At 41.6% G+C, this 23,409-nt stretch overlaps 2 protein-coding genes across 3 annotated transcripts; one reads left to right on the top strand and one right to left on the bottom strand.

Annotated features, from left to right (window-relative positions):
• The first annotated feature begins 293 nt into the window (after positions 1-293).
• On the top strand, positions 294-17,375 carry LOC106587281 (CKLF-like MARVEL transmembrane domain-containing protein 4). 2 transcript variants are annotated; one of them, XR_006762214.1, is made up of 5 exons: positions 294-1,234; positions 7,821-7,997; positions 12,908-13,006; positions 14,614-15,524; positions 16,404-17,375. XR_006762214.1 is itself a non-coding variant. In XM_014175518.2 (4 exons), the coding sequence occupies exons 1-4, from the start codon at positions 1,049-1,051 to the stop codon at positions 14,776-14,778; spliced, it is 627 nt and encodes a 208-aa protein (XP_014030993.1). In that variant the 5' UTR covers positions 294-1,048; the 3' UTR covers positions 14,779-17,375. The 2 variants fall into 2 exon arrangements, 1 of the variants encoding a protein (XP_014030993.1); XM_014175518.2 differs by having other exon boundaries at positions 14,614-17,375.
• Positions 17,376-23,119, bottom strand: LOC106587282 (CKLF-like MARVEL transmembrane domain-containing protein 3). Its single transcript, XM_014175519.2, has 5 exons — positions 22,838-23,119; positions 20,425-20,580; positions 19,740-19,835; positions 19,170-19,287; positions 17,376-18,355 (listed from the first exon to the last, which is right to left on the bottom strand). The coding sequence occupies exons 1-5, from the start codon at positions 22,955-22,957 to the stop codon at positions 18,324-18,326; spliced, it is 522 nt and encodes a 173-aa protein (XP_014030994.1). The 5' UTR covers positions 22,958-23,119; the 3' UTR covers positions 17,376-18,323.
• Between the last annotated feature and the right edge of the window lie 290 nt (positions 23,120-23,409).

Genomic DNA, 23,409 nt, shown 5'->3' with positions numbered 1-23,409 from the left:
TGATGGTCAGAGTAAGTAATGTAGCCTATAGTTATTTTATGAATTATTCCTTTTTGAAAAGTCTCGGATGAATATTTGTTTTGCATGTTTCTGTTTCATGTATGTTGATTGGCCTATTTGGCGATATGTAGCCTAGTGGTATCTATTGTCTACTGCATAGTCGATTAACATAATACTGAAATATGTTACAGTAATCGGGGTACTATTGCAAACACTATACTGTAGGCCTAGCCATAGAGATGATGGTCCTACCTGCCAAAGCGTCATCAGTGTACACCTGTGTACACGTCACGATCATAGACCACCACTCTCCGCGCCCTGCATGGCAGGGGAAAACCTACGCAGTATCTATCAACGAACGATGATACACACATCGGGAAAGCCCTTCACTATTTACAATTAAATCAACGGGGATAATAAAGATTGCCTCCGGGACCTAGGCTACCAGAAGTTACTATATCCAATGGGCGTCTTCAAGCTTTTAAATACTTTTGAAAGCGTGTGCATACAGGAATGTGCCGTTTTTTTGGGCGAAGACTTTACATTTACAGCAACCGTAATATAATTTGTATTCCAGCTCAGAACTTTTTGCTACAAAAGCCATGGTGTAAAAACGGCATGTCTCGTTTCTTCTGGCCATGATGGATTTTTGTTATTTACATACAAGTATCACAAAGGAGCGGAATGTAGCTCGCCTGTTTCTCCAACTCCCTGAATAGGTGTTTTCGGTGCGTGCAGAACAAACCAGAATAGTCCCCTTACACTGGTGCGCAACTGTAACGCAATTTGTATCACATTCTTTTTGGAAGCAGCATTTGATCAACGAGGAATATTCGCGGAATAAGCATTGTTACCCCCTTCTTTTAAATCGCCACAACAAAGTAGCTTGTCGTGCGATCGTCGCATCAAAAGTGAGCCGTTTTTATTTTGTCCCTTTCGCTTATTGTAAAAAGTTTTTGTTTTTGTTTTCAAAGCTACAAGGTGAGTAATCCACCACGCTACTCTAATAAAAGTGCCCGTGCGTGTAGGAGCGTACAGTTAAATCATCATGAGGAACAGCGAGGAGGCGGAGGGGTTTGATGGCGAGGCCTCCAACACTTCCATGATCTCGGGAGCAAGTAGCCCATACCAGCCCACCACCGAGCCCGTACACTCAAGGAATGTTTTGGGTGGCATTAGGTGTGACTTTGAGTACCTGAAGTCACACTTTGGCATATTAAAGGCCGTTGAAGTGGTGAGTTAAATAATTCAGTCAAATCATTCAAGAGACTGCTTGACAAGGCTACTGAAGAACTGTAAAGATGTGCATATGAAAACGCTTCATTGAATGTTGTGTAGCTTCATTTGTATGTGTGTAGCCTGTGCTTGTCCGTTTTTGATAGATGGCCTGACTCTTTAGGCACAGTGACATAGTAGTAGCCAATTTTGCATGTTGGTCACCCGCAGTCCACTCTGCTACACTTTCACATTTTTTCTAACCAAATTTAGTATCACATGCGCCGAATACAACAAGTTTAAGATTTTACCGTGCAATGCTTGCTGACGAGCTCTTCCCAACAATGCCGAGTTTAAAAATAAAATACACAAGAATGGCGCTATATACAGGGAGTAACAGTACTATATCAATGTGCAGAGAGGTACATGAAGGTAGTACGTGATTTTGCAATGGAAGTAGCCCAAATAATGAAAAATTCCTCTACTAGAAAGAATTCCATATCAACCAGTTCCTTACTGTTCACAAGTTTGGGGTCACTTAGAAATGTCCTTGTTTTTGAAAGAAAAGCAACAAAAAAACCTCCATTAAAATAACATAACATTGATCAGAAATACAGTGTAGACATTGTTAATGTTGTAAATGACTATTGTAGCTGGAAACTGCAGATGTTTTATGGATTATCTACATAGGTGTACAGAGGCCCATTATCAGCAACCATCACTCCTGTGTTCCAATGGCACGTTGTGTTAGCTAATCCAAGTTTATCATTTTAAAAGGTTAATTGATCATTAGAAAACCCTTTTGCAATTATGTTAGCATAGCTGAAAACTGCTGTTCTGATTAAAGAAGCAATAAAACTGGCCTTTAGACTAGTTGAGTATCTGGAGCATCAACATTTGTGGGTTCGATTACAGGCTCAAAATGGCCAGAACAAAGAACTTTCTTCTGAAAATCGTCAATCTATTCTTGTTCTGAGAAATGAAGGCTATTCCATGTGAGAAATTGCCAAGAAACTGAAGATCTTTTCACAACTCTGTGTACTACTCCCTTCACAGAACAGTGCAAACTGTCTCTAACCAGAATAGAAAGAGGAGTGGGAGGCTCCGGTGCACAACTGAGCAAGAGGACAAGTACATTAGTGTCTAGTTTGAGAAACAGATGCCTCACAAGTCTGGCAGCTTCATTAAACAGTACCCACAAAACACCAGTCGCAACGTCAACAGTGAAGAGGCGACTCCAGGATGCTGGCCTTCTAGGCAGAGTTTCAAAGAAAAAGACATATCTCAGACTGACCAATAAAAAGAAAAGATAAAGATAGGCAAAAGAACACAGACACTGAACAGAGGAACTCTGACAATAAAAATGATAAACACGGATTAGCTAACACTACGTGCCATTGGAACACAGGAGTGATCGTTGCTGATAATGGGCCTATGTAGATATTCCATTAAAAATCAGTTGTTTCCAGCTACAATAGTCATTTACAACATTAACAATGTCTCCACTGTATTTCTGATCAAATTGATGTTATTTTAATGGACAAAAAAATTGCTTTTCTTTCACAAACAAGGACATTTCTAAGTGACCCCAAACTTTTGAACGGTTGTGTATAACAATTGTATGACTGTTTATTTTCAAGAAATCAGCAACATTTCTCTCAGCAGTTTACAGGAACGGGAAACAGCATAGTTTTATGTGGGGTTTGAGCCAGTACACCTAAAACCAGATGTCTAGGAGGGAGAAAACACAACAACAAAGGAAGATGATGCCTCCCAAAGCTATGATAATTCAGTTGCAGAGGAAACGTCTCGGCCAGAGTTTTGTCCCCTCTTTTGGTGCCAAACTGTTCAGTCAAAGATGGTGCTCTCACATGGCCTACAGATAAAGCACTGTATCCACAGTGCGGAAAACCAGTGGAACTAAGGAAGTAATTAAGTGCATACAGTGCCAAGGGAAACAACCTGAGCCCCCTACTCAGAAGATGCCATGTTTGAATTATAGAATGTTATTTGCCTTCTGTTGTGCTGTACAGCGGTCAAAACACACACCCTCTTGACTCTTTAAGTGAACTCATTGTACAAAGAGTTTTGATGTTCAGAGGATTCACCAGATTCAAAGCCAGAAAAGCCACCGTACCGTGTGACAAGGAGAACGGTGGGAGAGATGTACGTAGAGAATCACACACACCGGAGATATTTGTCTTTGAGAAAGACATCTGTAGCCTGCGTGTAAAGTCTGTGCTGAGAGCAACTCTCTGTGCCCAGGTAGACGTTCACTGCTTGGTCAGGTGAGACTGACAATAAGCATATAATAACAATGTCATAGTTGGAGAAAGCTGACCAACTAGAGGTTACATAAAAACAAACAAAACACTGAGGTCAAACAGGAAGTAATGTCTTTCATTACAGTTACCCAGGGTAAATGTACAGTGGAGACACCACAACTCCCAGGGACATTACAGGTGTGAATGCAACAGGTCTTTCCAGTCTTTCCTGGTCATGCCAGTCTAATTCAATACCTGCACTGGGCAGGATGTCTGAATGTCATTATCTCACCTTATCTCACCTTTACCATGTCTGCTAACCAAGCTGTGTGGACGTTATGGACCTAGTCACTGTATTACTTTATTAGCCTTGCTTGCTATGCTTCCTCTGTAAGGTGGTTTCATTTGAACGATAGTACAGAGGAGTTGATAACACATTCCTTACATTTACTCATGGCAGCTCATTCAGGAAATATGCTCAAGGTTGACCATAATAGTTTTACAATCGCAGACTTCCCGTATGTAGGCTTGGTTTGACTGTCAGTTGACCTTGGAGTGCATGTTATGCCACAGCCTTTTCCACTGCCACTGGACAATGATTGACTGACTTGAAGGGCCTCACACAGAGCTGCTGAGGTCTTGTGTTTTACTATTTAATCCCCAAAACACCGCTCATTGTAACTCATCTGCAAATGTGCCCCGTTTTGTTCCCTGAACAAGAGCACTCTCAATGTAAATGGATCATCCCAGTTCAATCCACATTAGTGCAGAGTTGATGATTGGTGTTGTTGAACTAAATTAAACTAGTGATAATGGACTACAGTCTAGTTTAAAGGGAGGGTTGATGACGATAAGTTATCCTTCTCTAATATGCTACTCACTATTCAGTTACATAAAATCACATACGATTTCAGCTATAAATCAAAAAAGCATACTTTGTGGGCTAGTAAAGTTGAATGCTCGGTGCTAACCTTGCTGGTCAGATCGGGAGGGTTTTGTGTGTAGTACAGTATATGTCACATTAGTTAAGTTGAGGTGAAACCCTCCCCCCGTTAGCACGTTTACCTCTCCTAAGGACTTTACTATGGGAACTGTTCCTACAGCCACACCCACGTGCTCTCTGGTCCCATAGAGGTTGTTGTTACATAAACACTGAAGGTCTGAGGTTGACCTGGTGTTACTGGGAGAAGCAGTAGCCCCAGGATACTGGTGTTATCACCTTCGGAGAACCTTTCTTTGTGTCAGTCTACGATAACTTTACATGGGTGTGAAAAGTCTCGTGACAGCAGGCTTCTGTGGATCTCATCTCCTCTAAGCATTTCCACATAGCTCAAGTCTTTTTACCCAATCAGCTCTTACCCAGTCAGCTCTAACCCAATCAGCTCTTACCAATCAGGTTTTGACAGTCCCTCCTTTTTGGACTGTTTATAATGTAATTTACACGGTGGCCTTTATAATACCAAAATAAAGCTCCCTTTTCATCTCTTTTGTAGAGTGTTGCCTTTTGGATTAAGTTGTAACATAGCTATTCAGTTGTGTCAATGGACCTTGTAATGTTGATTTGTTTTGGGGGGTGCTTTAACAAGGGAAAGTTTAATATTATTGAAAGCCATTTTTGTAGGCTGTGTTTGGAGCTAAATTAATTTACCAGATGCTGCTCCATGTCAGCTTGCACTTCCCATTCTGGAGAGACTGTGTATTCTGTTCTAGTGTTTCTCTCTGACTGGTCTTCAACAAACACACATGATAGGTGGAATTTCTGACTCTACAGACATCTCTGGGGTCAAAAAACAGGAGAAAAACCTATTTTTGCACAGATTACAATGAGCCATTTGGGCCAGGAACGAAATACACATGACACCACTGATCAAAGTTCGTTGGAGTGCAGTCTGTGTTTTGATGCCTACCTCCATTCATTTTCTGGGAAGGGCTGCTTTTATCACGACTCAGCGATGACTTCATCCACTGCATCCACCCCCAGTCTGGACACGTCCATGTTGTTATGTCACGCTGTGCGCACCCAGACAAACACACCTCTAATGGGGTTTCAATTGGCTGCCACAGAGAAAGACATAGGCTCAAATAATTCCTCACTGAGGTACCTACTGTAAGTGTGGGGTTGACAAAGATTTGCCCGGTCTGAAATAATAATATGTTTGTGTGTGTGCGCGACTGTGCACGTGCTTGTGTGTCTGCGTGAGAAACAATGAGTTGAGCGCAGTGTTTGGCCTTCGCAAGGCTGTAATTGCAGCAGATGTGTGAAGGGTGGTGAGCCAGAGAGCCTCTCAGGAGTGTAGCCTAAGCGCTCTCCTGCCTCAACAACACTATGTGTCAGAAAGAAGAGTGTTGTGATGAGAAGCCCTGTTACCGTCCCCTGTTCTGTTCATTAACTGGGCTGACAGGTTTAAGAAACAGCCCGGGGCTGGGGAGGAGAGGAGGGGAGCTGGTCAGAAGGAACATGGCCAGCTGCCTCCCTGCTGCTCCCATCAGCAACTGGTTCAATATACTGGTTGATTTACTCACTGCACTTATCATGTCAGTTGTCTTCTATCTCAGCCAACTAAGATGCCAGTTTTACAGCAAATTCTGACATTGACAATATTGCTCTATGCCATAGAAAACTGTTGTTGTCAGATGGATGACCATCATCCTCAAGGTATCAATAACTTGTTCTTCAGGATAATATATGGCTTAGATGGAGAGGAAAGAGTGGCTACTGATCTGCATTGTGTCTGACCCAGAAAAAGACAGGATGGATTGGGCCTCGACACTGCGCCAACATATTTTATGGAAAATATGTTTTGTTTTCATGACATTTTTTTTTTATGTTACAGATGGATTGGTCTTTTGTCCAGCTTTATAATGGTAATTGTTTACACATAAATCATAGGCTTCATATAGTCTCCAACGCTATTACAGATTATTGTACAGTGGTGAGTGGGTTTTCTCTGTCTAAAGATAACATCACGGCTAAAAAGGCAGGTGAATCTGCATATTCAAGTCTCACTGTTGCCATGGAATGCGTTGTCTGTCAATCACCCTTTCCATTTAACCAGTACAAAACAGGAGTTGGCTCTTCACAGAGAGGCCTCGCTCAAATCGGCAGGTCAGAAATCTGAGCAGGTCAATACATTATAAAAACAGTATGAAGTGTACGTGTATGCAAATCTGTGTCTCCTTTCATGGCTTCTTGGTAAGGTTTGTTAGGGATGGATTCTCGTGGTTAAATCCCAGACTTGGTATTGGTACTTTTTTAGAGTTCTGGCCGTAAGCAGATCCTCAGACGCTTGGCTGTCCAAGTCCCATGTGGGGAGCCATAGACTGTCAAGAAGTCATGTGAATTCCTCGTCAAAGCTGTGAAACCAAGCATCTGCTTAAGACATCTGAAGGCTCCCCTTAGGAGGGGGATTTTTGAAAAGTGGTATTAGGAGAGGGAGGGAAAGAAAGGAAAGGGATTCCATACGTGAGAGTGTGATGTCACGTTTGATGATGATACCAAAATAGTTCTCTCTCACTCTCACGCTCTCACTGTGTGATGTGACAAGGGAATGTTCCATTAGTCACCTTTTAGCTTTCTCAAGGTGGTGCGAATGTATACAGTGCACGGGTGCATTAGCATGCTTGTAATTCTCAGACATCCTATCACAGAGCTCATACATTTTTGATGATAAAAGCTGGACTGGGCCCTCTATCCCAGATGGAACAGATTCTTTATTTAGATCTGCCAGGCAACTAGATCCGGTCTGAGCCGGCCCAGATGGGACAAAGCCTGGAATGTGTATGCGTGGTGATGGCGGTGGTTCCGTCTCCCTCAGGCTCGCGTGGACCATCCTATAATCTGCTGGTCTGAAGTTTGTGGAGAGTCGGGCTGATTGCAACGGAACCCCTAAATAACACATTAACCTCCGAGTTCTCCCCCATCACTGTGGTGGAGTGCTGATTGGGAGGGAAAATAATCAATTAACGGTTCACAATGAGGTTGTGGGCTCCTCTCACTCACTTCCCAAAGCAATGCCACTCCATCAGCACCAGTCACCTCAGTCTCATCAACATTTTGGAGTAAGGTGAAAGAAACGTGGATAGTGTCACTAGTTGATATATAGTTATCATTACTAAATGGCTAACCCCTGGCATGCCTCAAATGATTAATTAACAATATAAAAACGTAATTTGTGGTTTTCACGTTGGTCGTACTCCGTCTGACTGAATGCGTTTCTTTGTGTTTTATGTGGGTAGTATCATAACGACTTACTCTCTACCCACTCTACTGTAGGACTGCATGTGTATAGCTTATTTTAAGGCTGTCCTTGACCTGTCCCTCTTCCTCCTCCCTCTCTGCAGGCCCTGGCCCTCATAGCCTTCATCTGCATAGAGACCATCATGCTGTGCCTACCCTGCGGAGGGGTCTACTTCTTTGAGTTTGTGAGCTGCAGTGCCTTTGTAGTCACCGGCGTCCTCCTCCTCATCTTCAGCCTCAGTCTGCACACCAAAGTGCACCACATCAACTGGAGCCTGACGGTGTGTATACCAGCAACACACACTGACCACTCACAGCCTCTTACTGGAGGCAAGAGTCTGGTTCAGATGTCGATAAGCCAATAGACACGTCTTCTGGAGGACTTAATGGGTTGGTCTCTTTGCTTTGAGACTGAAGTTGTGGCTAGTTTAAATACAGCGTTATTACATAGGTATAAGAGCAACTTCACATAAAGTATTAACATATGTGATTAAATACATTTGATTGGATGAACTGAAGGGTAAACTGAATTTGCTGAATGTGCACTTTCCTATAAAATGTGGGTGAGAATGAGTAAAATAAAATGCAGTCATAGCAAATGTTAGTGGCGGGTGTTCACCAATCCAACATGGCCCCTTTGACTATTTGCCTACAAACACACATCGTTAGAGCGTTGGGCTCCGGTACAGGATGTGTTACAGATAGAAATGGAAACGCTGCTCTGTGCTTAATTTCCAGAACACACTGCATACCAGAAAGAGAAATAGGTGGTGAGTTAAAGTGGTTTAAATCCAACCATAACTATCGTATTGCATGGTATACTTAGTACTATGTGTTTTACCTCAAACAGGCAAACGGAGGTGTGCCTTTGGCTTTTACTGTTGGCCAAATGAAGCAAAATGAAGCAGGGTTTTTATATATTGTTTTAAATAGGCTTTGTGTGTTTTTCTCCTGAGGCCCACTGGTTTTGGGCTATGCAGGACCCTTCAAAGAGATGGAAACACTGCACCATGTCAACACAACATATGGCTATCTTTGTATCTCTATAATTCAGTACTTCCATATGAAATATATCAATGTCTGTGAATGTGATGTCATAACTTTTTTTATTTTTTTTTATTGTCTTATGCACACCGTTTGTGTGAAGAAACAAAAGTCATTTGGTGTGTTTATGCCGTTGTGCCTTTGGGGGTGGGCAGTTGAAACGTCTGTTATCTGTATTTATTTGAGTCAGTTAGAGAGCTGTTGCTTTGTGTGCATATGTGTGTTTGGTTGTGGCTTAAAGAGAGCTGTTGCCATCTCCATGGCTCTTATTGGCTCTAGATTGGAGTAGCGGACTTGGCATCAGCATAGTGGCCCGTTTTCCCTTCAATGTATTTAAATCTGGGACATTCAAGGCTTCTCCAATGTGAGTGGGCTCCAGGAATCTTGACATTACACAGCAGTTTTGACTGAGTGTAAACCGAGAAAGTAATTCTCCAAACACTCCAGTGACACTGAAATGACCCCCTTGTGGAGCCGACTTATAAATGTGGAAAACGTCTGAGGAGGGTCTGTTCTTCCAATTATGTGCTATTTGATACTGTCATATCAAACCCGTGCTTGATTATATGTTTGGTAATGGTCTATTGCTGTCTTGGGCATATAGGGGAGCTATTCCCCCACCTAAGAAAACGAGAACTGCCATGGGCTTTATCATAAAGCTCTCTGAGGTAACTTTTACAAAAAGTTGTTGAGTGAAAGCTCCTGGAATGTCACATTTGGTTAGAGGTCATTTGGTTATTCAGATACATTGTTGGCGCTAGCTAAGGGGAGTGAGTTCAGTGTTATGAGTGTTCTTTTTCTTTCCCCTGCCCCTGGTGAACTGTGTGATGCCGTGTCTCTGGATTTGGGTGGCGTTGTGGCGTTGGTCTGTCTTGTGCTGGCAGAGACTGACTCTCTTTTTGTGGCGTGGCCACAACGGTCAAACATTGTCTCAGAGCTGACTGTCTCTTGTCTTTCACACAAAGGGTTTCAAATTACCAACTGCCATGCCAGGGAGTGCCAGCACAGAGAAGGGTGACCACACACACAGACACTGCCAGTTTTAAATGTGGGCGAGTGCTGGCCCAGTCAATGCTGGGAAAGTTTTTGCTCAAAAATGAGGAGGCTGGGAACATAAATCTCAGTACATGCTTGACTGGAATGGCAGCCTGTGGAGGACCTGTTGTGGCCCCTTGACTGGATCTTTGACAATGTGCCAGGTAGTCTCCCCTCTGAGTGTGAGAGCATATGCTGATCTGGTTTGCAGGTTATCCCCTCTCACTTCAGTGCAGATCCTGCTATGCCAGCTCCTTATTCTTTCTGAACATGGAAGTCAGGCAGTGTATTGGCTTGAGTGGAGCGAAGGTTTCTGTTTTGATAGATGAACCTGTGGCAAATCACAAGCAACATATTATTTATTTACTTTGCTGACTAATGATTGAACATGCGATACAGTGCATTCCTCTTGCAGATGTAGCTGTGTGGTTTATTTACCTTGAATCTTGGCATCTGTTGAAATAGTGTGCAACGCCATCATGCTTGTTTATGCATTAGTAGCTTCTGCTGTTTGTTCCAAAGCAGGTGTCTTTCAGACCCCATGCTGTTTTACCTAGCAGGGTCCATTCCCTCCCCCTACACGTTTAATCCACCTGCAAATTATGGCTTGCTATTGTGATTCATCTGTTGTGCTCGCAGAGCCCTCCTCTCTTACGTTGTATTCATTTTCACTCAGTTATCTCAGAGGGGAGTCCAGGAAATGTTTTTCACTGCAGATTTTTAAGCCCAGTATTTTGCCACCCAAGCAGAAGACATGCAGTAATTATGCTTCTCTTTTTATTGATTTCATCCCCCCAAAAAAGATTGTTGAACTGAACGTATTCTGCAATGTGAAGTCTACTCGCACTTCGGAGAGTTTGTCTGGATATGCGTGCGTCCTGTTGCCTTGATCCTTGTCTAAATCAGCATAAACACGCAGCTGAAAACATTTGGTAGAACCATTTGAAGGGGATGTAGCTTCTGGAGCCCCGACAGCCCTCCTCGGTGAAAGACCACTCCTAACACACTCACACTTTCTGGCTTCCAGAGAGTCCCTGACTGCTCTGCCAAATGCTGAGCTTGCTGACATCTCCACCTCTCCCAGAGAAGCCAGTAAGTCTAAGCGGCCTGCCTGCCTCTCTGCCTCGGGGCTCCGGGGGAATGAGGGGTTGGAGAAGTGTGTCACTCTGCAGAAAGAGCGAGAGTGAGGCAGCGGTTTGACTGGGGTATTTACAGGCAGGCGCTCCATCTTTTGCTACTGCTTTACAAACCGCAGCTGTGCATGTGGGAATGGTTTCTCCCAGAGAGCAATGTGCTGGGGTGAGCTGGACCTGGAATTAGATGGATCTGGGGTGAGCTGGACCTGGAATTAGATGGATCTGGGGTGAGCTGGACCTAGGGTGAGCTGGACCTAGGGTGAGCTGGACCTAGGGTGAGCTGGATCTGGGGTGAGCTGGACCTAGGGTGAGCTGGACCTAGGGTGAGCTGGATCTGGGCTGAGCTGGATCTGGGCTGAGCTGGATCTGAGGTGTGTAGTAGAGGGAGCGTGGCAGTATTGACGCTGAGAAATCAGTCCAGTTGGACCAGTGTATGCTGTGCTGTTACTAAGGGTGATGGGAGATCCAGCTCTACAAGATCGCCTAGCGCTGCTGTAGGAATGCTTCCATTAAACACATCAGACAGATTAAACCCACTGTTTGTCTTCTCTTCACACATCTTGCCAAACAGATCACACACAGACACGCTCTCTATACCTGCCAAACATAGACTGCAAATACAGGAAGTGAGGCATTAGAGTTTATTTGCCCTACATCTGAAGCCAAGTGTGAGACTCAGGCTTGATTAGTTTCTGATTGATTCCAGCATTTGTGTGGTTTGGTGGTCTGAGAGCTGTACATGTGTGTTGGTGTAAAAAAGGGAGACTTGAGTCTGGTTTGGCCAGTGTTCTGGTTTTGAGGGTCTCGCTTGGCTAGTGTTCAGTCTTGAGTCTAGTTTGGCCAGTGAGTCTGTGGGGGATAGTTGGTGTCATGTGAGATGATGTGGGTTATGACTCCCATTATGCAGCTATTCACATGGGGGGGCATTGCCCCAGTCATGCTGAAACATTTATTAAGCATACACTGAAGGACTGGTCAGCCAGAACAACACATCCTGAAAGCTCACGGAGACACAGTGTCCGATGTTCATGTGAATAATTAGGTCCTTGTACTAGGACCTTCAGTGACTGCCTTCAGCGCCAAATACTATCAACTGAGAACAAGAGAACAGCACAAACAATTCCAAACATTCAGATAGCTGAAGGATTGACAAGTATGACAATGATGTGGGTTACAGAGACTCTAAATATGCAACTTCAATATGACAGAAACTCAAATTCTACCATAATATGACAGAAACTTTAAATATGTTACTTTAATATGACAGAAACTAAATATGTTACTTTAATTTGACAGAAACTCTAAATATGTTACTTTAATATGACACTCTAAATATGTTACTTTAATATGACAGAAACTCTAAATATGTTACTTTAATATGACAGAAACTTTAAATATGTTACTTTAATATGACAGAAACTCTAAATATGTTACTTTAATATGACAGAAACTTTAAATATGTTACTTTAATATGACAGAAACTCTAAATATGTTACTTTAATATGACAGAAACTCTAAATATGTTACTTTAATATGACAGAAACTCTAAATATGTTACTTTAATATGACAGAAACTCTAAATATGTTACTTTAATATGACAGAAACTCTAAATATGTTACTTAAATATTACAATTCTGAAATACAGCAGGAGCATACAGTACCAGTCAAATGTTTGGACACACCTACTCATTTAAGGGTTTTTCTTTATTTTTTACCATTTTCTACATTGCGGAATAATTGTGAAGACATCAAAACTACGAAATAACAATTTAAATTTTTTATTTTTTTTAATGTATTTTATATTTGAGATTCTTCAAAGTAGCTTTGCACACTCTTGGCAAACATTAGTGTCTCTGTACAAACATGGTGAGAGAATCTAGTACTAACTCCTGGCTACTTACAATATGTACAGTAACTATCAGTCTAAACATTACCTGTTAATTAATATGCATGGTCTGTCTGTCTGTTTCTACAGGACCTGGTCAACACTGCAGCCAGCACCTTCTTCTTCTTCTTGGCTTCTGTGGTCCTGGCTGCTCTCAACCACAAGTCCGGAGCCGAGATCGCAGCAGTGGTGAGTTCCCCCGTCCCGCCCCACTGCATCCTCATCCTGGTCACTCCTGTGACCCCTGACCTGGGCCTTCTCAGAGTGACCACCCTGTTTATTAGTCTGTCTCAGATGTACACCACTGAAACATGGGCTGAGGTCTGGTCTTTCTCCTTCCACCCCCTCATCCTCATCCTCCCTTCCCTACTAACCTCTCTCTGTGAAAGGGTTCTTTGATCCGTTTTTGTGCTACGCAAAGAACAGTGGCTGGTGTTACATGACCCACTAGATTTATGTTGTTTGAAGAGTAGCCTATATGCATCTAAAATATACATCAGAGACCTTTACTACAAAATGTTCAGAGATATGTTAAATAATCAAATCGAATGCAAGACATTTAGCAATTAACTACAAGCCTCCCTGAAGTTTTTCTGTTGATTTTCTGTTTATCAGATTCTTTGTCTGTCCACATTATACTGCATTTCCTGTTAACTGCTGCCTCCCTGTGGAAGGTAGCCTGAACTACATTTCACCAAGTCGATATGGCATTTTGTCCCCACCTACAGTATAATAAAGCCAAAATGGAATTGCTGCCACATCAAGCTGTCTGACAGTGTGAGAGGTTTGAGGATCAGTTGGCCAGGCAGTAATTGGCCAGCCCAGAGGCGAAGTGTTCATGTTCAGGGTGTGCTGAGAGCTTGATGATGTGTGAGCAGAGCCACAGTGAATGTTCATGGCTCCATTGGCCACCCTGCTGCTGCCACATCCACACCATTTACTGACTCAGTCCCTCCCTGGAGGTTATGAGCTGATTTCTGATTCCTGTCATGTCAGCTCTGAGCCGTGACATGGACATTTACGCTGGAGTTCAGCCCTAATTCCCTCGTTGGAGAGAGAGAGGTAACACCTCATTGGTTTCTCTCTCTCTCTCTCTCTCTGTTTCGCTTTCTTTTTCTCTAGGTCTCTTTCTCTTTGACCATCAACCCTCTTTGTAACCCTCAACCTAATTTTGATGTCTCTCCCTCTCATTCTCTGTACCGCTCGCTCCATGATCTCTTGCAGATTGTATGCATTGTCTGGCAAAGCTTGCTCTACACAAAAGAAAGCATGCACGCCCTCGCACACACTGCTGGTCCTGTGATTCCTGTGGTTGTGCATGAGGCTGGACCAGCAGAGCTGTGTACTACAGGCGCCCGGCCGGTGGCCTGTGGATTTGTGCTGAGTCGTTTATGGTACAGATGTTCTCAGCAGGAAGTTTCTATTAAACATCCTGGGCTTTTCAGGCCTGGAGGGGGCCAGTTAAATCCCTGGGCTCTCCTTCTAGGGAGGGATGGAGGGAGTTGTGGGAGGGATGTATTTGTTGAATTCCACTCTGTCTATTTCTTCAGGGGCGTATACTGTATAAAGGGCTGCGATTTGGAGAGAGATTAGACACTTTGTGTGTTACTGTTTAATCAGCTAAATGTCTTGCTGTAATTATACAGTAGTTCCTGCTTGAGATGTATTTACTACTGGAAATATTAGGAAGGAGTTGTCATTTCCTCCTATACTACTTGGAAACCTACATTTATTTTAAGTTCATAGTAACAGAAATTCTGTTGTGTTGAATCATGTTCCTGTAACTTCCTGTGCAGATATTTGGCTTCCTGGTGACGTGTGTGTACGCTGTGAACACCTTCCTGGCTGTGAAGAGGTGGCGTATGGGTGACGGGCGCTCAGTGGCGGTCCAGACCAGTGAGTACATGCGAGCCCGCACTGCCTCCCGGGGAGAGATGGAGGCACGGCCTGACCTGGCCTGATGGAGGTGACATTCTGAGACCAAGACTGACATTTAGGGCTTCTATCCTACCATACCCTCTCTCCCACTACCCCCTAGTGACATAACCAATCACTGTACCCACTCCATGGATGAGCACTGCAGCCTCTTTTCTTGGGGGTCTCCTTTGGCGAGAGTACCTCAAGGCCTGGAGCCAGAGCCCCAGCCCCCTGAGAGTACCAATACACAGACTGGGTCAGAGATCTTCCTCTGTCGACAGTCATCAAGAGAATTGACTTGATGTTAATTCAGTGTTTTTCTGGTTTTGAATTCAGCGTGGTTTGAAATCTTGCTCCAGTGTTTTGTAAATGCTCTTAACTGTGTGACTTGGTATGTATGGCCGCCAGCACTAACTGTACAGGGTTTGGTGTTTATGTTACTTGCAATACGTACAGGTAGCACTGTCTGTTTAGATATGGAATGATTTTTTAAACGCTACAGATCTGACACACAATGAGAACAACAGTTTAATGAATTCAATTGATTTATATATTTTTTAACTTGAACTTGAAAAAAAGGACCAAAAGCTTACGCCTATTTGTTAAGGCAGGTCAACCGGTTATTACGGTTATGAACTCAGATACTCCTGAAACACATTCCCAACACAGTTCAGTTCCACAATGTCATTACATTTCAGTTGTGTCTCCCTCTGTAGAAGATGTAAAGTAACCATCCTCAGTGTATCTCACTAATACATCACACCGAACCACATGGACAGGAAAATTGAAGGTATTCGTTTTTGACTATTTTTATTGCAGGACTTGATTTAGTTTCTTCAGAAAGTATTCATACCCCTTGACTCATTCCACATTTTGTTGTTACAGCCCAAATTAAAAATGAATTAAATATATGTTTTTCTCACCCATCTACACACAATACCCCATAATGACAAAGTGAATACATGTTTTTAGAGATGTTTGCTAATTTATTGAAATTCAGGCTGTAACATAACTAAATGTGGAAAAAGTCAAGGGGTGTGAATACTTTCTGAAGGCAATGTAGTTGGTATGAGTGCTATTTGTAAATGGTTAAATAGTATAAATGTGACGTTTATAGGTGTTGTACCTATAGTATATCTGGCCTTGTGAGTGACCGACAAATTGCACAGTGGTACGTTACTAACATGGTGGTACGTTTGGTAATTGAACGAAATACTGATAAACAGGCGCAGGTCGAGGTCAGCGTCCATAGCACATCTCAGGTATTGGCTGATTCATCATTTATTTTTGAAACTTAAATGTGGAAACACGTACATTTGTCAAAAGATGTTGTCTTGTTAGTAATTGGGTCCATGGCATACTCATTCACAGAATGGCGCACCAATGGGGTTTTACTTTTTGCCATGAATGTATTTAGTTGAATGTGTGATCTTATTAATCTTATACAGCAAACATTATCACTTACCTTATTTCATAAAACACCCTCGCAACTTCCTGTATTTTTTTGTTGAGATCCCATTTATGGAGATGTAGCCCAAGTCTGTTCATATGCGCAAGTTTGTACTGAATGTGTCTAGGATGAAGGACTTTTAGAAATGTTGACTGGTCATTGTATTTTTTGTTCTAAATAGTATTGTGTGTTTACATCTACACAACATTGTGATTCCAGGTGTTCTGTATTCCACTGAGCCTGCTGGTAATACTGTATGTATATGTGGATTATGGTAAGGATACCATCAGAGGAACTGCTCACGGTGGATGCTTTTTATGGACTGAAGTGCACCTTGTGGGACATCTTACAAATGTTTTAAAAGATGCCATCTTTGTCAAAATGATAATAATTTGTGTTTAAGAGTTGATGAACCAATATTCTTTGTGAGAACCATCTTAAGGCCTAACTAAATTAATGACTTTGTAGGCGAGAGCGGGAACATTGCAAATCTCAAATTGCAGATTTAATTGGAATGAATTGACCGTAATAACTGTTGATTATGATTGAAACGTGTGAGAGGGTGGGTTTGTGTGAAGAATAGACAATCAAATGTTTCTATTTATGTCTCTCTATTCAATGAAGGACTGGTTGATTGTTTTAAGTGGGATATTATGCCTCGACTTCACAGTAGTGGGTCCATCTCCTTTATCTAGCAACACATTATGCTATAACATACAGTGTTAGACCATGTGAGTGCATATGTAATCCTTGCTTTAACTAGTAGTGAAATGATGTGACTATAGTGGAACAATACAAGTTAATGCTTCATGAAGGCCTTAACAATCTAGAGCACTCTGTAAATATAACCTAAGATTTTGAACTGGGTGTATTTATATTACAATATCTTGTAACATGCTTAAAACAACTCTACCAACAGTGCTTCATGCATAGGTTATGACTTGTGTCAAGGTTTTGAACCACTCAACACCCGAAATGGCTTATCTTAAAATGAAGACTTAACTGCTCTTATCTTTTTAAAAGTTTGACCTTGATTTTCTTAAATGCTCTGTAACTGATACAGGTATTTATTGTACTCAAGGAGGCAGTCATAAAATCTGTGTTGTTGTATTTAAAGAATTTTCTGTAGATTTAACAAAACTATGGTTTATGGTGACAACGTTGTTCTAAAATAAACTGGTTTGGAAATGATGATGTCTTAATATTTTATTAAACAAAGTAAAGCTTACAATGGCTGAAAAACAATTCACTCCTTTCTTCTTTTCTTTTATTTGACCTGCAAATTGATAAATGTTTGATGTACAAACATGGTAAGAAAACCTTAATAGGAACCTTTTAAATAGGAAAACATTTTGGTGTACCATTTATCAATGAATGCAGTCCTACCACATTTGCAGTTGACTTTTCAAACACAATCACAAAAGTCTCAGTGCTTTTCCATTATCAAAAGTTTTCGGAATTGGTAGAAAAGAGAAAACATTCCGCTGACAAATCAAATTCAAACAGGAAGTGGCCATTTGGGCAGTCTGGTAAGAGTTGCTAAGTGCCATGCACAGTAAGTATTTTCAGCTCGGTGAACATGGATCTGTAACAAAATTATTTTAATGCAAGGATATCACATCAGATACAGGAACATTTTCAATAAAGGTTACCAGAAATTGAAAAATCAAGCAAAGCCAGTACGATGATTGGACAGATGGTGTAACCAGCCAACCAGCTGCCAATCTTTTCAATTATGTAAACCTCATAAAAACATAGGGAATTTCTCCAGATTCTTCCATTTAAACGTAGTGTCATCTGCCTTTGTTCCCCATGCTCCCCTTGGCATTATGGAGGCTGAGCAACTGTAAACCAAAAGCCATCACCAAAACTACCACAGTTCATTCACAGCTTCAGAAATGTATTTCAGAGTTTGGGCAATTTTAGAGCATTTGGAAAATAATACTTTAACCGTAATTGATCATTGTATGTGTCAGCATTCCAAAGCGCTAAAGACTGAGATAGGAAACCTGTTTTCACATCAGTTTCAAATGAAATGTGAATCCTTCAGGATGCCGTTGATGTCTGCAGTATGGCTGTCTTCCTGCCAGGCATGGTAGATTGGACACACACACACACGGTCCCTGGGGTAGAACCTCTTCAGTCTGAGTCAGAGTCTGAGTCGTTGTACTCTATAACACAAAACCAGAAAAACACTTTTACAGTTAGGTTATGAGCTGTGCCTGTCTGTGTATGATACATCCCCTCTGCCTGTCCCTTCCAAAGAGGGAAGTGAAGTGAATGCCTTGTCTTGCTGAGTCCTGATGTCTCTGACCTCCTTATGCAATGATCAGGAATTCAAATTAGAAATGAATATAAAGCCTATATAATTCTACAAGCTAATCATGATAGGTAAAAACACATTTGCGGTCACCATGTGAACAACATCGATGATTAAAGAGCTAATATAAATGTTAGTAACATAGTAACAACTAGGTTGTGCTGAGATAGTTTCAGGGCAAATGAGAAATCAGAATTCAGATGTTACCATGTTTTGTTTATTGAATAGATTAGCTACTCAGCATGGACAGAACTAAGCCAACAATCTGCACAGATTTTCAGACGATGTGCTGACTCCACAAACACACTCCATGAGTATTGGATCCCCACTGACCTATGTGACCCTTGGCTGAGTAAACCTGAGCCATGTGGTTCACAATGTGGCTAATGATTTCTACTACGCGCTATCAGCAAACTGCAAGTTTGTTGTTTTCCTAAACTATCCAAACACATTTCCTTAGAACGAAACAAAAACCCTGAATGGAGAGTCAACACCAAGTTTTAATTTCTATATTTCCTGTGTCCATTTTGTGAGAAGAAAAGGAAAGGACTGAATGTTTCTGAGGGGTACTGTAGCAGCTACAGTCTGTAGCATTAGGGACAAAACGTAGATTACGTTAATTAGATCATACTATATACTAGACATGATCTGAAAGAAAGCGTTACCTGAGGTTCTTGGTGGGTCGTCACCCAAGTCCCCTCCTTGTTTGAGGAAATTAGCCAGGTCATTAAAGATGAAGTAGAAATCCAGCGCAAAAACAATGGTGGCAATGAACCCAAACACCTGTAGGGGAGGAGGGAAAGAAAAACGTTGATATCAATGTGAAACAGCTAGTGAATCCAGAAGGGGGTGAAGTGTCTGACAGAAGCTAGCTATAATATGATATCCAGACACAATGAAGTAATGCAGCGGAGTAACCAGACACGACGTCTGAGTTAAACGTTAACTTTAGAGTTCAATGTGTATACAGTAAATTAGGGGGGATCAAAGTCATTCCATGGAGAGCCTAGTGTCTGCCGGTTTTAGTTTTTTTCCTTTCAATTAAGAGGAGTTCCTTGCTAATTAGTGACCTTAATTCATCAATCAAGGACAAGGGAGGAGCGAAAACCCGCAGACACTCGGCCCTCCTTGGAATGAGCTTGACAACTGTGCTGTTAATGGCGAGGGGACACAGCTCTGATCATGGCATAGGCTAGATTAGAGATGTGTGGATAGTGTCAAAGAGCATTTCTTACCCCTGCTGCTTTAGAGGCCCCGTCTGTGAACTTGGAAACTGATATTATGGAGATGATAAAAAAGATGATGGACGCACTGACACAGCGCAGAAAATCCTAAAAGAGAGAAATAATAGAAATGAAAAAGTAGTTTTCACATTTGTTTTATAATTGTCAGCAGTGGCTACCATCCCTACTGTACCCAAGTGGACTATGAATATACTGAGTGGACAAAACTTTATGAACACCTGTTCTTTCCATGACAGACTGACCAGGTGAAAGATATGATCCCTTATTGATGTCACTTGTTAAATCCACTTCAATCAGTGTAGATAAAGGGGAGGAGACAGGTTAAATAATGATTTTTTTAAGCCTTGAGACAATTGACACATGGATTGTGTATGTGTGCCATTCAGGGGGTGAATGGGTAAGAAAAAATATTTAAGTGCCTTTGAACGGGGTGTGGTAGTAGTGGGTTTTTCACACTCAGTCTCCTGGGTGTATCAAGAATGGTCCATCACCCAAAAGACATTCAGCCAACTTGACACAACTGTGGGAAACGTCAGAGTCAACATGGGCCAGCATCCATGTGGAATGTTTGATACCTTGTAGAGTCCATGCCCCAACGCATTGAGCCTGTTCTGAGGGAAAAGGGGGTGCAACTCAATATTAGGAAGGTGTTCTTAATGTTCTGTACACTACTCACCATGAGGGGGAAGTGGAATCCCTTAAATCGCTCATTGAATTTGGTGGAATAGGCAAAAAGGAGGAAGAGGGCAGCCAGGAACTCAATCAGGGGTGCTGTGACAAAGGCTGCTGCCGTGGACGCAACAAAACAGATGAACGCGATGAGGGACAGAGCCTGGCGGAGAAGACAGAGGGAGGGAGAGATGGAGAAATTGACCAATAGAATGCAGTAAAGGCATACTATAGTTATTTTGGTCCAAAATCTCCCTTTCAAGAAATGTTGCAATGCCCCAAAGCTATTACATTTCCTGTCTCAAGCTGTAAGGAGATGCAGCTGTTGAATGACAAATAATATACACAGACACTCACAGATACACTACAAGCCTATACTGTACATGAATTCTAAAGTTTTTGCTTGTTTTTGCTTTAGCTAATCATGAAAACATGTTTGTCTGGTTGAGCACAAATCCTGAAAGATGCAACTGTCTTTGTGATTTCAAAGATCGGAATAAGTCTTTATTATCAGCATGCAGTCTCTCGATGAGTTTGTGTTTACTTTGTAAACGCATTTTTGGTGATAGTGCTTGTTTTCCTACATCCTCTTGTCCTGAGTTCCCCCGGCCAACACCATTGGACAAGACAAGCCCAGGCACTGTTATTCTACACAGAGAGCCATCTTGTCTTTGTTACACTGGGTCATCAAAACCACAGACATGGCTCGACTTGGGTAGGGAACTCCCCCAAATGCAACACAGACTGCTACTGCAGCTTTCATAGATACAACCCTGAACACACTGTTCATCTATCTTACACTTAGAATGTGTTTCATCGTCGAATAACATTGAATATCTTCAAAAGGCACAGCAGAACTGTGCTTCTGCTTATCAGACATTTTGTCTGACCTTGACATGACTAACGTTTCTCATCTCAGACACCCACTGCTATGTTTCTGCATAGCAGGAACAGTTCATACCAAATATGTCCTTGGATAGATAGTAAAGCAACAAGGTCAATTCTCTAGGAATCTTGGAATCTAACATTTGCTTCTGAGACTTCTGGCACGACACATTTCTTGTAAATTGGATGCTACAAGCGACAAACTAAATGACTTAAGCAGCATTATTGTCATTCCAGCTATTACGATCAGGAACATCTCTGCATATGTTTTCCAGCTGTCTTGAGCCACTACTAAAACCAGCATATTTCATATTGTATCGTGAGTGTTTCCATTGTTTTCCAATGGTTAAAGTCATAGTAGCACCCGTGTGGTTTCTAACGCAAACAGGGGAGAGGATCATATTCTAGGTGTGTGTAAAGAGGCTGCATTGTTCTTGGAGACTGATTCCTTTACCTTATAGCGCCAGTCTGCCAGAGCCCTCTAAAGCCCTCTATTCTATACAGTATAGCTTTTGGGCTACATGCCCTCCAGCAGAGTCAGTTAAGTAGAGACTGAGAGGGTTGATAATTGCTTTATGCAGCACATCCATGAACTGAATCTCACATGCCAGACATAGGAGGGTCCATGATAATAACATATTTGAGTTCAATCGGTTCAAATCCTTGGTGATGACCACTTTTACAGTAAAGATATCTAAGCAGACACACTCTTGTTTCACTTCCTGATATCTGAGGTTTCAAATAATCCATAATCATTGAAGAATTAATGCAGCTAATTTATTTGCAACCATTTGTAATTTTAGCAAACTATCTCTTTTAAATGTATTTTTGACCATTTTTGTTTACTTGCATGTGCAAACGTGTCTCTACAATAGGCTACTGCACATCATGTCAAAACCTATTAGTAGATATCCAGTATAACAGTAATACACAGCAGAAGTGCGACAGTAGACTGACCACATGAAGTATAGAATACATTACAGTTGTATGTAAGGTATATTGCTTGCTTGTGTAAACATGAATTAGCCTACACAAAGGCTACATGAATATGAATGATTGTTTACAGGCTATATGTCTCAAATTATTCATATGCATTGTCTTTCGTATAACTGGTATACATCTCATCTGAATTAAAAGGTAGTCAGTCGTAAACTTAAAACCTTCCAAAGTAAAAAAATATGTGGCTAACTCTAATTCATAAATCCTTTTTTAGCGCCTTTGACGAAAACAAAATGAGAACCGTGTGATGGACACATTGACCTCTATAGAAATGAGCAGAATTCCATGGTTGTGTTTTCCATATAGTTTACCTAAACAGCTGGTATACAATAGCATAAATTAATCCTAACAAAAACCGACTTTTGAGCATTCAAATGTGTAACACTGAATAGCACAAACCCGTTAAATCGGTGTGCACCCCGCCCCCGTCATCTAAACTTCTAAGCATTTGCTTGTCTTGGCAGCGTCGAAGAAAAGTATTCGGAAGAAACAATGGAAATAATGACACTAATATCTTCTTTGAAATGCTACGTTACCACTTCTGCAATAAGAAGTTGTCCTTTCCGTGAAGATGCGAATTCTTTGGCGATTGGGAGAATAGTTTGAAGGACACTTTGGCTCGGTCCAGTCGTATCGGGAGCTTCGATGTCCCCCATTGCAAAGGTAAAGTTTGAGTTCAGTATTGGTTACAGATCCAGCGGGCTGGAAGAGTTGAGAGAGTGGAAAATGCAAAGCCTCGAAAAAGCGTGTTGCTTCTTGAAGTGGAAACGGAAATAATGACAGATCGAAAACGTAGTTCACAATAGCTCAACATCTGCATTCTAGAGATGTTAGACCCTTATACTGGGTGGACTGCGCTATGTGCATGCTAATATGAGTCAAAACTAAAATACTGTAATGTATTTGTTAAAATTGTTGTGATGTATCCCTCGAGGTTTATAAATAATATGTTATAACTTTATAGGCCTATGGGCCAACTTTATGGGAACGTCATAAACAGCTCAAAATGCAATAGAAACATTACTTTAGAATAAAGTAGAAATAGACTAGGCTTACATGTAACCTGACATTGTTAAAAACATTATGTTTCAAAGGTGTATTTATTTTA

This window comes from Salmo salar, chromosome ssa26 (assembly GCF_905237065.1).
Source record: "Salmo salar chromosome ssa26, Ssal_v3.1, whole genome shotgun sequence".
In the NCBI taxonomy this organism is placed as follows: Eukaryota; Metazoa; Chordata; class Actinopteri; order Salmoniformes; family Salmonidae; genus Salmo; species Salmo salar.
This window is presented reverse-complemented; position numbering and strand designations above follow the sequence as displayed.

Excerpts from the sequence above, each read along its gene's own strand:
- LOC106587281 (XM_014175518.2), top strand. The coding sequence starts at position 1,049 with ATGAGGAACAGCGAGGAGGCGGAGGGGTTTGATGGCGAGGCCTCCAAC. Across the intron at positions 1,235-7,820 it reads TATTAAAGGCCGTTGAAGTG|GCCCTGGCCCTCATAGCCTT; the intron begins GTGAGTTAAATA and ends CCCTCTCTGCAG. Across the intron at positions 13,007-14,613 it reads GAGCCGAGATCGCAGCAGTG|ATATTTGGCTTCCTGGTGAC; the intron begins GTGAGTTCCCCC and ends CTTCCTGTGCAG.
- LOC106587282 (XM_014175519.2), bottom strand. The coding sequence starts at position 22,957 with ATGGGGGACATCGAAGCTCCCGATACGACTGGACCGAGCCAAAGTGTC. Across the intron at positions 20,581-22,837 it reads AACTTCTTATTGCAGAAGTG|GCTCTGTCCCTCATCGCGTT; the intron begins GTAACGTAGCAT and ends CTTCTCCGCCAG. Across the intron at positions 19,836-20,424 it reads GATTCCACTTCCCCCTCATG|GATTTTCTGCGCTGTGTCAG; the intron begins GTGAGTAGTGTA and ends TCTCTCTTTTAG.